This window comes from Staurois parvus, unplaced genomic scaffold (genome assembly GCF_062004578.1).
Source record: "Staurois parvus isolate SC_StPar_1 unplaced genomic scaffold, SC_StPar_1.0 ptg000596l, whole genome shotgun sequence".
Classification (NCBI taxonomy): Eukaryota; Metazoa; Chordata; class Amphibia; order Anura; family Ranidae; genus Staurois; species Staurois parvus.
Window position 1 is genome coordinate 1685014 of NW_028318392.1, and position 13187 is coordinate 1698200.

At 37.3% G+C, this 13187-nt stretch overlaps 1 protein-coding gene across 5 annotated transcripts in view; it reads left to right on the forward strand.

Annotated features, from left to right (window-relative positions):
- The window catches only part of ZNG1A (Zn regulated GTPase metalloprotein activator 1A), an 87410-nt gene that overhangs the window by 56475 nt on the left and 17748 nt on the right, over positions 1–13187 (forward strand). For all 5 annotated transcript variants that reach the window (XM_089692588.1, XM_089692591.1, XM_089692589.1 and 2 more), the window contains 3 exons: positions 2502–2546; positions 7732–7788; positions 11495–11543. In XM_089692588.1, the coding sequence (XP_089548714.1) occupies positions 2502–2546; positions 7732–7788; positions 11495–11543 (151 nt within the window). The remainder of the gene's footprint in view (positions 1–2501; positions 2547–7731; positions 7789–11494; positions 11544–13187) is intronic.

The following is a 13187-nucleotide window of genomic DNA, read 5'->3' on the forward strand; positions in this document are numbered from 1 at the left end:
CCAGGAAGAGAACAGCCGGGGGAGTAATTGGTTGAGAAGGATCTGGGTGTTCAGGTAGATCTCAGACTTAATAACATGCAATGCCAAGCTGCTGTTTCCAAAGGGAGCAAAATACTTTCTTGTATTAAGAGGTATAGACTCCAGAGAGAGAGATATCATTTTAACCTTGTACAAATGATAAACACCTCATCTGGAATATGCAGTTCAGTTTTTGGCACCAGTTCACAAAAAGGATATTGGGTGAACTAAAAGTGCAGAGAAGGGCAACCAAACTAATAAGAGGCATGGTGGAGCTCTGCTATGAGAAATGATTTACTGAACTGAATTTATTCTCGAAAAGATGCAATTAAGTAGGGATATGATCACCATGTATAAATACATTAGTGACCCATATAGGGAGCTTGGTGTTGAGTTATTCACATTCAGGTCATTACAGGGGGTGCTGTATACATCTGGAGAAAAAATATTTTATTGACAACTTCTGCAGAAAGCTCCATCCCCAACTCATCTATTGTGTGGTGGTGGAGGGATACATTTTTGAAAGTACTTTCCCAGACAGTTGCTTTTCTTTCTTCATGTCTCAGCGATAAGGCCACAATGAAAGGTGCATCAACAGGCATGTTTGGTTGTAAGTGTAGTATTTTATATGTTTATAGGACACTTGGGGTCCCTTCCAAAGAGTAGCGTCTGTAGTGATCAGCCGATAATCTGTAAGCCAATTCCTGGCGATTTCCCTTTTGTGAGATCCGTGTCCTTTCAGTTTTTTCTACATCTTGTAAGAGTCCATGGGCAGATGGATATAAGCCGACAGGCATCACCCTGTGTATCTTCTTTTTTTTTTTTTGCCATAATATTTATTAGAACTTTACATACACTACCAAAAAACAGAAAACCGTATTAAGGGCTTCAGCCAGCAAGTGGCCCAGTTTGAGGTATCCAACTGTAAAAGGAGGGGCAGTATTGCCTCACGGGCTATATACAATGGGTACATAAAAATTAAAACAATAGACCTGAAAACCAACTGGTTGGTGATCAAAAAGTACTAAGAAAGATTATCAACAAGGCAAAACAAACTGAGTAAATAAATACTGTGAGCTGGGCCTCTGGTAGAAGCCATGCTTCTAGAAGGAAAGGGGAAAGAGGGAGATAAGAAAGAGATTGAAGGAAGAAAGGCAAGAAAAGGAAGAAAGAGAAAAAGAACAAAGGCAAGAGATAGGTTGTCCACCCCTCAGGTCATCGTTTGAACACTCTTTATGTAGGAGTTTGTAAGAATTGTAACCAAGGATTCCCGCCCCTGTCAAACCTTATTGTAGTGTCACGAAGTATACTGACTATATAGTTAGCCAGGTAAGCTTGCGCTTTATCACCGCCAAAGCCACCGCCGACTTCTTCCAGGCAGTAGCAATTGCTATTTTGCACGCCAGGAACAGAATATAAATTAGGCTCTTCATATGTCAAAGGGTCCCCTTCACTGGTTTATTAAGTAGGACCATTTTGGGGTCCTTGATCACATTCACCATTGTTAGAGTATGAGTGAGTGGACCCTAATCCAAAATAGTCTAACTGCTACGGGACCACCACGTTTGGAATGCTGTGCCCACTTGACCGCAACCATTGAAACACAGGGCAGGGGGAGTCTGGATACATCTTATGCAGTCATTCAGGTATTAAGTACCAACGAGAATCCACCTTGTAAGCCCTTCTGATGTTCCCCGCGGTAACATCTATTTTCAAAGGTGGTATGCGTCATTCCATCTGGAGTGAGGCTACACACAAACTGGAGAAAGTGTAAGGTTTGTTGTAGGCGGTAAGTCTGAGACTGGCATCTCGAGTTGTTGGGTAAAATATTACACTGGACATAGAATTGCTCGTTGATCTAGGGTGTAACCACACCAAGAGGTAGATAGGCTGGGGAGCACAGGCCTAAGCTTCCAGCGCCACCTAGTTGGGTTTGTAAATTGTGGAATATATTTGAGATAATTGTGTGATCTGGGCTGCCCTGTGTATCTTTCAATAAAAAATTTAATCTGAGGAAAGGACTAGATGGATTCTGAGGTAGTTGAATGTAAATAAATTCATGTTTTGTTTACATCAGTCTTCTCATAGACCAGCTTTGAGCTTTCATTCAGATCTGCCTGAAAAACTGACAGATGGTTTCGACCAGAATGCTTATCTGAAAGGACTTTTATTTGTTGGTTTGATCTTTTGATTGTCATCTCATGACTATGGCTAGCTACATGTACCCCATGCATGAAACTGCAACCTATAGCATTTACATTATGGATGCCCCAGATGTAGATGTTTTGTACACCTAGTACACAAAAGCTGCTTGAACATAAAAAGAACAGAGATGCCAAGCCATTGTGCCCATCAGATCTCCTGACTTCAGTAAAGTAAGATTCTGTGTATCTTTTTCAAGCATCAGACCAGTGATCACTAATTTCTCAACTCTGTTAAATATATAATCTGATCTAATTTCCATATCTGTCTCCATTTTATAGGTCAATAAATGGACTTGTGAAAATTTTGGAAACTCAAAGATCAAGGTTTGTACTATGCTTGAACTGTAAACTCATTGAATTAATTTTTGATGAGAAGAATAAGTGCATTTCTCAGTAAGTGCACATTCAAAATTGGCAGCATAGATCTGCCTAAAAGAGCTTATATTTTATTATGTATTCCTTTATTATGCCAATTGGTGTGAAAGCAACTTACCTTTAATAATGTTGGCCACAGTGCTATAATCAGATTATTGATATCATTCCCTGCCAGGATTTTCTGCTTTTTGCCAGTTTAAAACTACTGTTATTGTGGATGCATTACTCACCTTATGTTACATAATTTGAGAGATTTGTTTCAGACTGGTACTTTATTTTATAGACCTTATTTCTGGGAATGCTGCATATTTATGGTCAATAATTACCACTGACCAGTAAATCAGAACCCTCCTTGGTGAGGCTTTCTTGAGTTTGTGTCAGTTTCTAGACTAGCTGTCATGTCACTTTACATGGCCCACTTCTGTGCTGTTTTAGAGACTTTTGTATAACCTGAAATCAATGTACTTGCTGTTTCATTATGGTACTGTGTCAATAGAATCCTTCTTGCATTTTAGATGTGCAAGCTGTGTGAAAAGCAATTTTCTAATTAGACAAACTGCAGTTTAAATAGTAAGCAATACTGGCAGCGAAACTTCAGAATATACAATATTAAAGTGGTACTAAACACATTTTTAAAGTAAGAGATGTTATACTTACCTGCTCTGTGCAAGGATATTTCAGAGCAGTGTCTTATCTTCTCCTTTTCATCCCCCGCTGGCACTGTCTGTTCCTTCATTTCTCTGAGTACCCCCATAGCAAGCCATGTGCTGTGGGGGGCACTCATGCGGGCAGAATCCCGTGTGTTCATACTTGCACACAGCAGTCCCCGCTCTCCTCACAGGATTTGACCGACAGCAGTAGGAGCTAATGACTCCTGCTGCTATCAGTGTAGTCTGTGAGAAGAGGAAGTGGGAGCAGCACTGAACACGGGCACAGCGCTGGATCGAGAGGAGACTCAGGTAGGTGTTTTGGGGATGGGCATGGAGGTGGGATCAGTAAGTGTTTTTTTTTTTTTCTTTCTTTTTTTTAATGCAGGAAATGCATTAAGGTAAACACATTTTACCTTTAGAATCAATTTAACCACTTGCCCTCCAGAGGATTTACCCCCCTTACTGACCAGGCCATTTTTTGCACTATGGCTCTGCCTTACTTTAACTGACAAGTGAGCGGTCATGTAACGCTGTACAAAATGAAATGTATGTCCTTTTTTTCCCCACAAATAGAGCTTTCTTTCGGTGGTATTTGATTACCTGTTCGTCTTCTATTTTTTGCGCTATAAACAAAAAAAACAATATTTTTGACTTTTTGCTATAAAACATATCCAGTAAAAAAAGTTTAAGAAATTAAATTTCTTCATAAATTTAGGACAAAATGTATTCTGCTACATGAAAAAAAAAATCCCAGTACATGTAAATGAATTGGTTTACGTGAAAGTTATAGCGTCTACAAATGGCGGAATATAGACTGGAATTCTATTTTTTTTTAATACTAGTAAGGGTGGTGATCAGTGACTTATAGCAGGACTGCGGCAGGCATTCTGATACTGGGGGAGAACTGACTAACTGCCACTGACATCCCAAGTGACACCAATACAGTGATCAGTGCTAATAAAAAGCACTGACACTGTACTTATGACACTGGGCAGGAAGGGGTTAACATCTGGGGCGATCAAAGGGTTGACTGTGTGCTTTTTTTTTTTTACTAAGTGTGCTGTGTGTGTTTTACTTGGGAAAAGTACTCCTGTGTATTTCTCTGCTGTGCAGCATTTTACTGCTGGCAGGAGAAGAGACCTGTGTTGTCTATACGATACTCGGCAATTGCCGGGTGCCGCCCCCTGCCCGGAAATGCAAAATCACGTGTGTGTGTGTGTGTGTGTATGTATGTGTTTGTATATGTATATGTGTGTGTGTGTGTGTGTGTGTGTGTGTGTGTGTATATATATATATATATATATATATAGTGTGTGCGTGTGATTTTGCGCAGCCTTTCCACCCTATAGCAGTAATTCTGCTATAGGGTGTTAGGGAACCACTTAAAGCATATCTTAACCTAAAAATGAAATACACTAGCAACTTAGCAGTCCTAAGATGTGGTGATTGCATTCTCTTTTCTGGCTATATAGACTTGTATTTTTGCTGTACTTGCTAGAAAAACGTTCTTGTGCTGAACAGAAATGGAAACTAATGCAGTCACCACATCTAAGGACTGATAAGCTGCAAAAAATATGTTTGTTCTTGAGTTTATATATTATAATTAAAAAAAAAACATGTTTCAGGTTACATTAAATGTGGTCAGAAAGATGGACTTTTAGCACATAAAAAAAAAAAAAGTAACGATAAAGGTAAACACTAATAATAACTCAGAATTTTTACTCACTAGAAATACATTGTACTTCTTTTACTGCACCTGAGAGCCCAGGAGTGCTAATAAAGCTATCCACATAGTTTCCATCCTGTCCAGTAGTAGTAGTAGTAGTAGTAGTAGTAGTAGTAGTAGTAGTAGTTGCGCTTTCCGAGTCCAGTAGACTGAGATTTGTCAAGTTGTTATGGTCTTCTACTCTTTACACCATTGTTATTTCTCACTGAGCTACCATATTAAGGAATTCTGCATAATTATTAGGTCTTGAAAAGAACAAAAACAAAAAATATATATCTTCTCCTGTTTAATGTTGAACTAGTTGAGTGTTTGATAGACAATATGTAAGAATACTGTGTGATTAGAATAGAGTAATATTAGAAAAGCGCCACACCTTTAACTACAAATAATATATATATAGCAGCAACTCCAAACCCAAAAAATATTTTTGGCATGAAACTAAATAAACAAACATAGGAATGTGCTAATAATTTAAATAAAACAACCAAATAAAGTGTCCATAAATCAATATGTGGAAGTCAAAACACCATAAACATATCCCAAAATCATCATGTGAAAATCATAACACCGTGATCAATCCACCACCAAATAAACTGAATAAACTCACCAGAGCTACTGTATATGCCGATCAAATTATAGACCAGCATAAGCGCTATTGCTCTGGGAGCGATGAATGTAGCAATTTCCAGGCTCTTTTTAGTGCAATGCTCTGCAGTGGTAAGGAACTTTCCAGGTAATGAGACGCAACACTCTGTAGTATAGGCAAATTCCAGGCTTAAGAAGAAATACTCTGCAGCCAATCTTTAATAGATGAGTAATTTCCATATATCACCATATCTCTGTGAATATTGGGACCACAGTGAGGGACAAAGAAAAGGCATGATGGTGCAGCGGAGCGCGTTCATTGTCTGTTCATTGTCCATTGTCTGTGCTATTGATGCTGGTGTCGGTCTGGACACCTTACTTGTGAGTGTTATGAATATTTATTAAACGAGTATTGTTTTAAAACATGCTGCACCATCATGCCTTTTCTCTGTCCCTGAGTGTGGTCCCAATATTTAAGGAGATATGGTGATATATGGAAATTACTCATCTATGAAAGATTGGTTGCAGAGTATTTCTTCTTAAGCCTGGAATTTGCCTATACTACAGAGTGTTGCGTCTCATTACCTGGAAAGTTGCTTACCACTGCAGAGCATTGCACTAAAGAGCCTGGAAATTGCTACATTCATCGCTCCCAGAGCAATAGCGCTTATGCTGGTCTATAATTTGATCGGCATATAGTTCTGGTGAGTTTATCCAATTTATTTGGTGGTGGATTTATCACAGTGTTATGATTTTCACATGATGATTTTGGGATATGTTTATGGTGTTTGGACTTCCACATATTGATTTATGGACACTTTAATTGGTTGTTTAAATTATTAGCGCATTCCTATGTTTATTTAGTTTTGTGTGATTAGAATATTGGTTTTCATTCACAAGCATGTTGTAATATTTTGTGAAATAAATTTAATACTAATATATGAGCACACATATATACATATATACTGACACTTAAAAAAACTAAACAAAAAGTGGGTAAGAAGGTGTTTTACAAAATTGTGAGTGTGGTTACAAAAGTATTTTCCAAAAAAAGGACCATGAAATTGCAGCATTGTATATGCCCACTAGGTGGCACTGCATTGACAGTCTGTCTGTGCATTAGACTTCATTATGTAACTAAGAAAATAACATTATGTGCAAAAGAAGAAAATTACTATAAAGGGAATTTATTAAAACTGGAGCAGCCAGTTCAAGTCTGAATGCAGTGTGAAAACTGGAAAATATCAGATATGACAGACAAGTTTTGTGAACAGCATTCAACCATATTACTTCTTTACAAATGCTGTATTCATATATGTGTTTTTTTTTTTTTTTTTATTACACACAGAGGGGAATTTACTAAGACTTGAGCAGCCAGAATCTGGAGCAGCTGTGCATGGCAACCAATCTGCTTCTATCTTCAGCTTATTTAGTTAAGCTTTCAAAACACTCCTAGATTGTAAGCTCAAATGAGAAAGGTCCTCTTGTTTCCTCTTGTACCAAATTTTTTTGTAACTGTAATGTCTACCTTCATTTTGTAAAGCTCTGCGCAAACTGTTAGCACTATATAAATCCTGTATAATAATAAATTATAATAAAACAAAAGCTAGAAGCTGATTGGGTGCCCTTCACAGCTGCTTCAGATTCTGGCTGCTCAAGTCTTAGTAAATTCCCCTCTGTGTGTAGTAAAAAAAAAAAAAAATACATATATGAATACAGCATTTGTAAAGAAGTAATATAGTTGAATACTGTTCACAAAACTTGTCTGTCATATCTGATATTTTCCAGTTTTCACACTGCATTCAGACTTGCACTCAAAACATACAAAACCCTAAGTTTTTTTTTTTTTTTTAATGTATTGCTTTATGTACGACACAGCATCTGATATTTGTCAGCAGTTCTTTCTGCGTATCAGTTCATTACTTAAAGCTGCATGCTTTTAGCACCTTAAACAATAGAAAATATGAAGCCAAAATTGAGACATTTCTCAGATTAACATATACAGACATGATGAGATAAAATGACATCAGTTGTATCAGTTGTAAAAAGGTAGATGTTTATTGCCAATTGGAGGATTCTGATAAGAGATAAAATAACTTTGTAGGAGTTGTTTCATACGTCATAACTTTGTGGGTAGTTCCCATTACTGATGAGATATCTTTTTGTTTTATAGAGTGGATTTATCAGAGATTTTGGATTTGCATTCATTTGACAGTTTGTCTGGAAGAAGGTACAGTCTGCCTTTATAATTTGTAAAGCAGTGTTTCTTTTTAGTTATCCAAGTAAAAACTGGAAAGCTTTGCATCTAACATTGTTAGATATCATTCAGGTAAAAAAGTAGTCTGGAAAATATTATTAGAGAGTTCCCGTTTTCCTGTTCTAGTTTCCAACTGTGGTGGACATCCTGCAGATGTAGAGCTGTTACTGAAGCCGTAAGTCCAAGTATGTCTAATTAGCCGTTAAAGCTCAACTTCGAGCAACTAAATAAGTTATCTCTTGCAGTGGGGCTGCACCCACACTGCAAGGAATAATGGCTCATTTCTTCTAGGGGAGAGGAGAAACTGTTTTATTTACCTGATCCCCTCACTTCTGCACACTCTGCCAGTGGACTGTCCCTTGGCTTCATCACATCCAGTGCAGGGCTATGGACCCCCCTGCTTTGGTCTTGACATCAGGATACTAGACCACTGAAGCATGGGGGAGAGGTTGTTGAGGTAACCGGTGTAACTGCTGGAAGGAGCAGTTGATTGGGTTAATAGCATTTGTTTTGTTTCCCTAGGGTAATTAATCCTTGCACTGCAGGCATAGCCTGACTGCAAAGGATTGTTTTTGATTGCCCAGAGCTGGCCTTTAAAGCAGAGCACCCACCAAGCACTTCCATGGCCTTTCAGTCTATATACCTCTCTCAGACTGGGTGTCGGAGGCTTCACAAAGTTACAGTTGACATTTAATGGCAGAATCTGACTGCATACCATTGTATCTAGTACATAGATTTGAGCATTTGTACCACTTGCAAAGAAATGTCTGTTCAATGTGTTGATACCCATGGTGATAATCTTTTCTCTAGTGATCATTCGAAATCAGCTGAGTAAATCCAATCTGGCTAACCACCCTTTTCTCCTGTATAATTAATTGGCAAGACATTTCTGCTACAGTCACAAATTACCCGTAGACAACTTTAATTTGAAAAATTGACAGGATCTGTGGATACTTTTTGGAACAGACAGTTGGGTGGGGGGAATAAGCCCACAAAATCTGAAGGAGATTGCATTTGGACTTTATATGGATTAACTGCTAAAATGGGGACACAATAGACTGATGGTGAGATAACCCATGTCATCAAACCACTTTGGTAATGGCTATCCTGTTTATTGCACAGATTAATTTAGGATTTGTTTTTGTTTTAATACTCTTCATGAGAGGGCTGTCGTTGCTGCCCTTCAGAAAAAGGTAGCTGCCTGGTTGTCTCTAGATTGAAATCAGTCACTTTCAAAGTCCCTGATCTGGAACTCCTGATTTGCCTACTGGGTCTGGAAGAGTATTGAAGTTGCTGCTTCATCGTGAAAACCAGGTAGCTAACATTTTGAGAAAGAGGTCTGTATTTCTTCCACAATTAGTTTCTTGAAATGTTAGGTTTTAAGTGTAATTTATTGATTTGAATTGGTCTGTGGCATCTTGGATCTCTCAGAAGCTCTAGTAGTGAGATAAGCACAGGTAGCAATGCCTTTCATATATGCGTTATGAAATCCTGTTTTTCTGCTGCATTACTAGTAATTTTAGATGGTAATCGAACGAGCAAGGCCCTCCTGATTCCTCCTGTATTGAATTGTATTGTAACTGTACTGTTTGCCCTCACGTTGTAAGTGCAAACTGTTGGCGATATATAAATCCTGTATAATAATAATAATATAAGTTAAAATAAACAGAAAAAAAAGGGTACTGTATGACCTTAACAAGTGTGGAGGACTCTTGCCTTAAAAAAAACATCTACATCCTTGCAAATTTGAAATATCTAGACAGATCATATTTATATAATATGTGCTCTTCTTTTCAGTCTGTTTACTCTTCAGTGTAAAGATTGGGAATGGTGTCCTATTCAGTTGATAAATGTGTACATGCTGAAGCATTTAGGTAGTGTTGATTCTGACCCATCTAATCAGCTATTTAATAATGGTGCTTTGATTCCCTCTTTAGCAGGGATTTGCCCTAACTGCAGGTACTAAATAGCTAAAGCAATCCCTTCAAGATGAAGCAGCTGCGAGGGATTAAACTTGACACCACCGCTGTTACATTTCCTGCAGAGCCTCATACACTCCAGCAGCTTGTCTACACATACACTTTCCCTCCCTTCTTTTATGTCCACTGTTACCAATTTACCCCTGACTGATCTGCTTAGACCTTGCAGATGTTTTGTTTTGAAGTCCCTGCCAGCCCCCTGGAGCTGAGAGTATTCTGCAATTCACGTGAATGTAATCTGGTAGACAATATTGAACTGCACATCCCACCGGGGAGGCCTTATATTGTCTGTTTAGCAATTTAATTTGGATATTTTGCTGAAGCAAATGAATGCTATTTGTATGCACAGCAATGGGGTCTCTTTCAGAGTCTTGCTATCCAGAAACTTCTAAATTATTGAATACCATACAGTGAAAATAAGCTAATCTGGTTTTGTCACTTTTGTCATGATAGCTTGGTCAGTACAAGTACATATGTGTTAGCCATGATACATGGTTCAATTTTCTAACAACTATGTTATCCACATGGATGGTTTCAATCATGCTAGCAGTTCTGTGTCTGTGATCAGTTCCTAATTGTAGGATAATCTACATAGCTTTACAAAGCTGTGATAAATTGCATTACTGTATATTTTTGTTGTGATAAATATGCATGTTTATGCCCCCCTTCCTCATTACTAAGAGGCTACTGATCTAATTTCTACCTTCTTATCCTGCCTTTGCACTTCACAACACACTTGGCAACACACATGCTGTTTTTTACTTTTTTTTTTTTATTATACCGTCAGGTTGACATATCATTGCGGCAGTTGTAAGGAAGGCCGATACATTTATACCTTTTTCCTAGGCATCTGATTTAGGCCACCTATACTCCTTTTCTTGTTTATTTTACGTTGGGGACACCTTAACTATGGTTTTCTCTATGTGCTGCACTACAGTCTTCAATGAGTTATTGAGCTTGTGGTACATACTCCTACACATGTCAACAATGTAACTTTGTTGTTGCATTATCTGAAGGCAATTTCTGTTGCCCATTTTTTAGTTTTTTTTTTGCATTTTTTCTTGTGTGTGTGGTTTTTTTTTTTAATTATTATACAGGATTTATATAGCGCCAACAGTTTGCTCAGCACTTTACAATATAAAAATGTTTTAATGCATTCTAAATGCAGTGTATATACATCTACTCTTGTTATTCCTGACACCTTGATTTTTATGTATGTAAAGCCATAGAATGGTGAGGGGTTAGAACCTCTGTCAGGTTTAATTTGTTTTGCCTCTGCTAAAGACGTGTACTCTCTTGGCATCACTGTTGCCAGGACTGAAAATGCAAGAAAATTCTAAATTTTGAGTTGCCTCCAAAACACGAAAGAGGACATTTTTCACTGGGGACATTTGTTCCAGTGGCAGCTACCTAAAATGAAAATGTTCATCATTTTGGAGAAATTTCTTCTCTCTTCCTGTTGTGTCTACAAAAATATTCCATTGCTCCATACTCTATTCAAAACTAAAAAGAACATTTTGGTTTTCAATAATAAAAGCGATGTGATTTCCAAATGTATTGATTACAAAATGAGCTTGAAGAATAAAGCAAAGCCAAGTGTATTAGCAGGGGATGAATGGTGTTGTAGGTTTGGTTTGTTCTGTTACAGAGGAGCAATTAATGTTACCCTAATGTTGATTCTTTGACTTACATTTTCACAGCTTACAGGACAAATTAATCTCTGGCACACCTCATAATCATCTTGATAAGGTAAAGTTTACCTTTGTGTATTGTTATATGTACTATTGTAGTATACTTGTGTATATGGAACATGCCATTTTTGTAATTCGTAAAAAGTAATACATTCAATGGATGGGCATATTCTCTTGTTGATAGTGACGGTAACATACACATTTTTTTTATTTTCTTTCTTTTATCTTTTTTGTATTTTTTAAATATTTTGCTTGTAGATAAATGTAATATTGCAAATGATAAAGACCTATGCGCTGCTATGTTCCAATTAAAGTGATAATATCAGAGAAGAAGATTGCTGCACTCACTACTCTTATGTACTCACACTCAGAATGTATGGTTTTATTTATGAGGAGATAGCACACCACATTTGTTTCATTTATTTAATTTTGAGAAAATAAAATGATAGTCCATAATTGTGTTACACATTTCTTTGGACTGTCATTTAATGTTCTCAAAACTTTTGGTTTTATTTATAGGGAGATAGCTCACCAGATTTGATTCATAAATGTAATATTATGTATAACATTAATAAAAGATATTTACAGACAAACGAATAACTCCTGTGATGTGATAATGTTTTTTGCACTTACAATTCTATAAGAGTATTATAGCAATACTTTTGTTCTGTATGACCTACAGCCAGTTTTTTGGTCATGTATATTCTGCAGCCTTGCAGAGATTATACAAGTGCATTTTTATCATTAAAGTCAAAAGGTTGTAGAAAATGTATGGAAATCCGCAAATAACATTTCTGTTGATTAGAAGTAACTTTCTATAAAGGGGTTTTAGGGGTATGATCTAGCTAATTCCGTGTCCTGTATAAGCTGGTATTGCCCTGTTGACATATTAGGAACAATCCCAAAAAATGTCTTGTTGCCCATAGCAACCAGTCAGAATCCTGTGATTTTCAACTCCGCTATAGAGAAATGACAACCGTGGGCAGCAAGAGATGTTCTAGTTAACACACTTTTCTTACACATGGCCTTTTTTTTGTATAGATTACTATCCATAACAAGATCAACTGAACCTATATTGAATTGAATTATCAAATCACCTGAAACTCTCCGCAGATTACAATTCAAATGAAAGTTCTGGTTTATGGAATGCTATCATTGTTGGTATATGAAAATCAAAACCTATTGATTAATTTTATGAGAATACGAACTAAACAGGAGAAATCTATTGATTCCTCCATCCACACTAATGGCATGGATGGGCAAATCTCCTCTGCTGCCTATTGCACTCTGACAGCCAGCATCTATGGCTGTCAGAATACCCAAAGAGTGGCTGCAGATGACTGGATGCAATCGCTGTTCAGCTATTTTTCCATCCAACTCCTTTTGTTTTCAGATGGATGGATGTTGGGCAGGATGGCGCTGACAATCAGAAACCAGACTGAATTAATTCTGTGTATGGCCAGCTTTAAATTTTTACCTGTTATCCTGTTGGTCTAAATTCAATACATCCTTACAGATTTTTTTTTTTCTCAACAATACATTTCCTAAAGAGATCACAGTTTCCCTCTAGTAGTTGGTCTTGTGATCAGTGCTGTGGCATTGGACTTGAACCTGATCATAAAATATTCACAGTGAGTTACATGTAAGGAACACTTCACAGACTATTAGTGCTGTAGCTCTTCATCTTTATCCTGACCTGGTA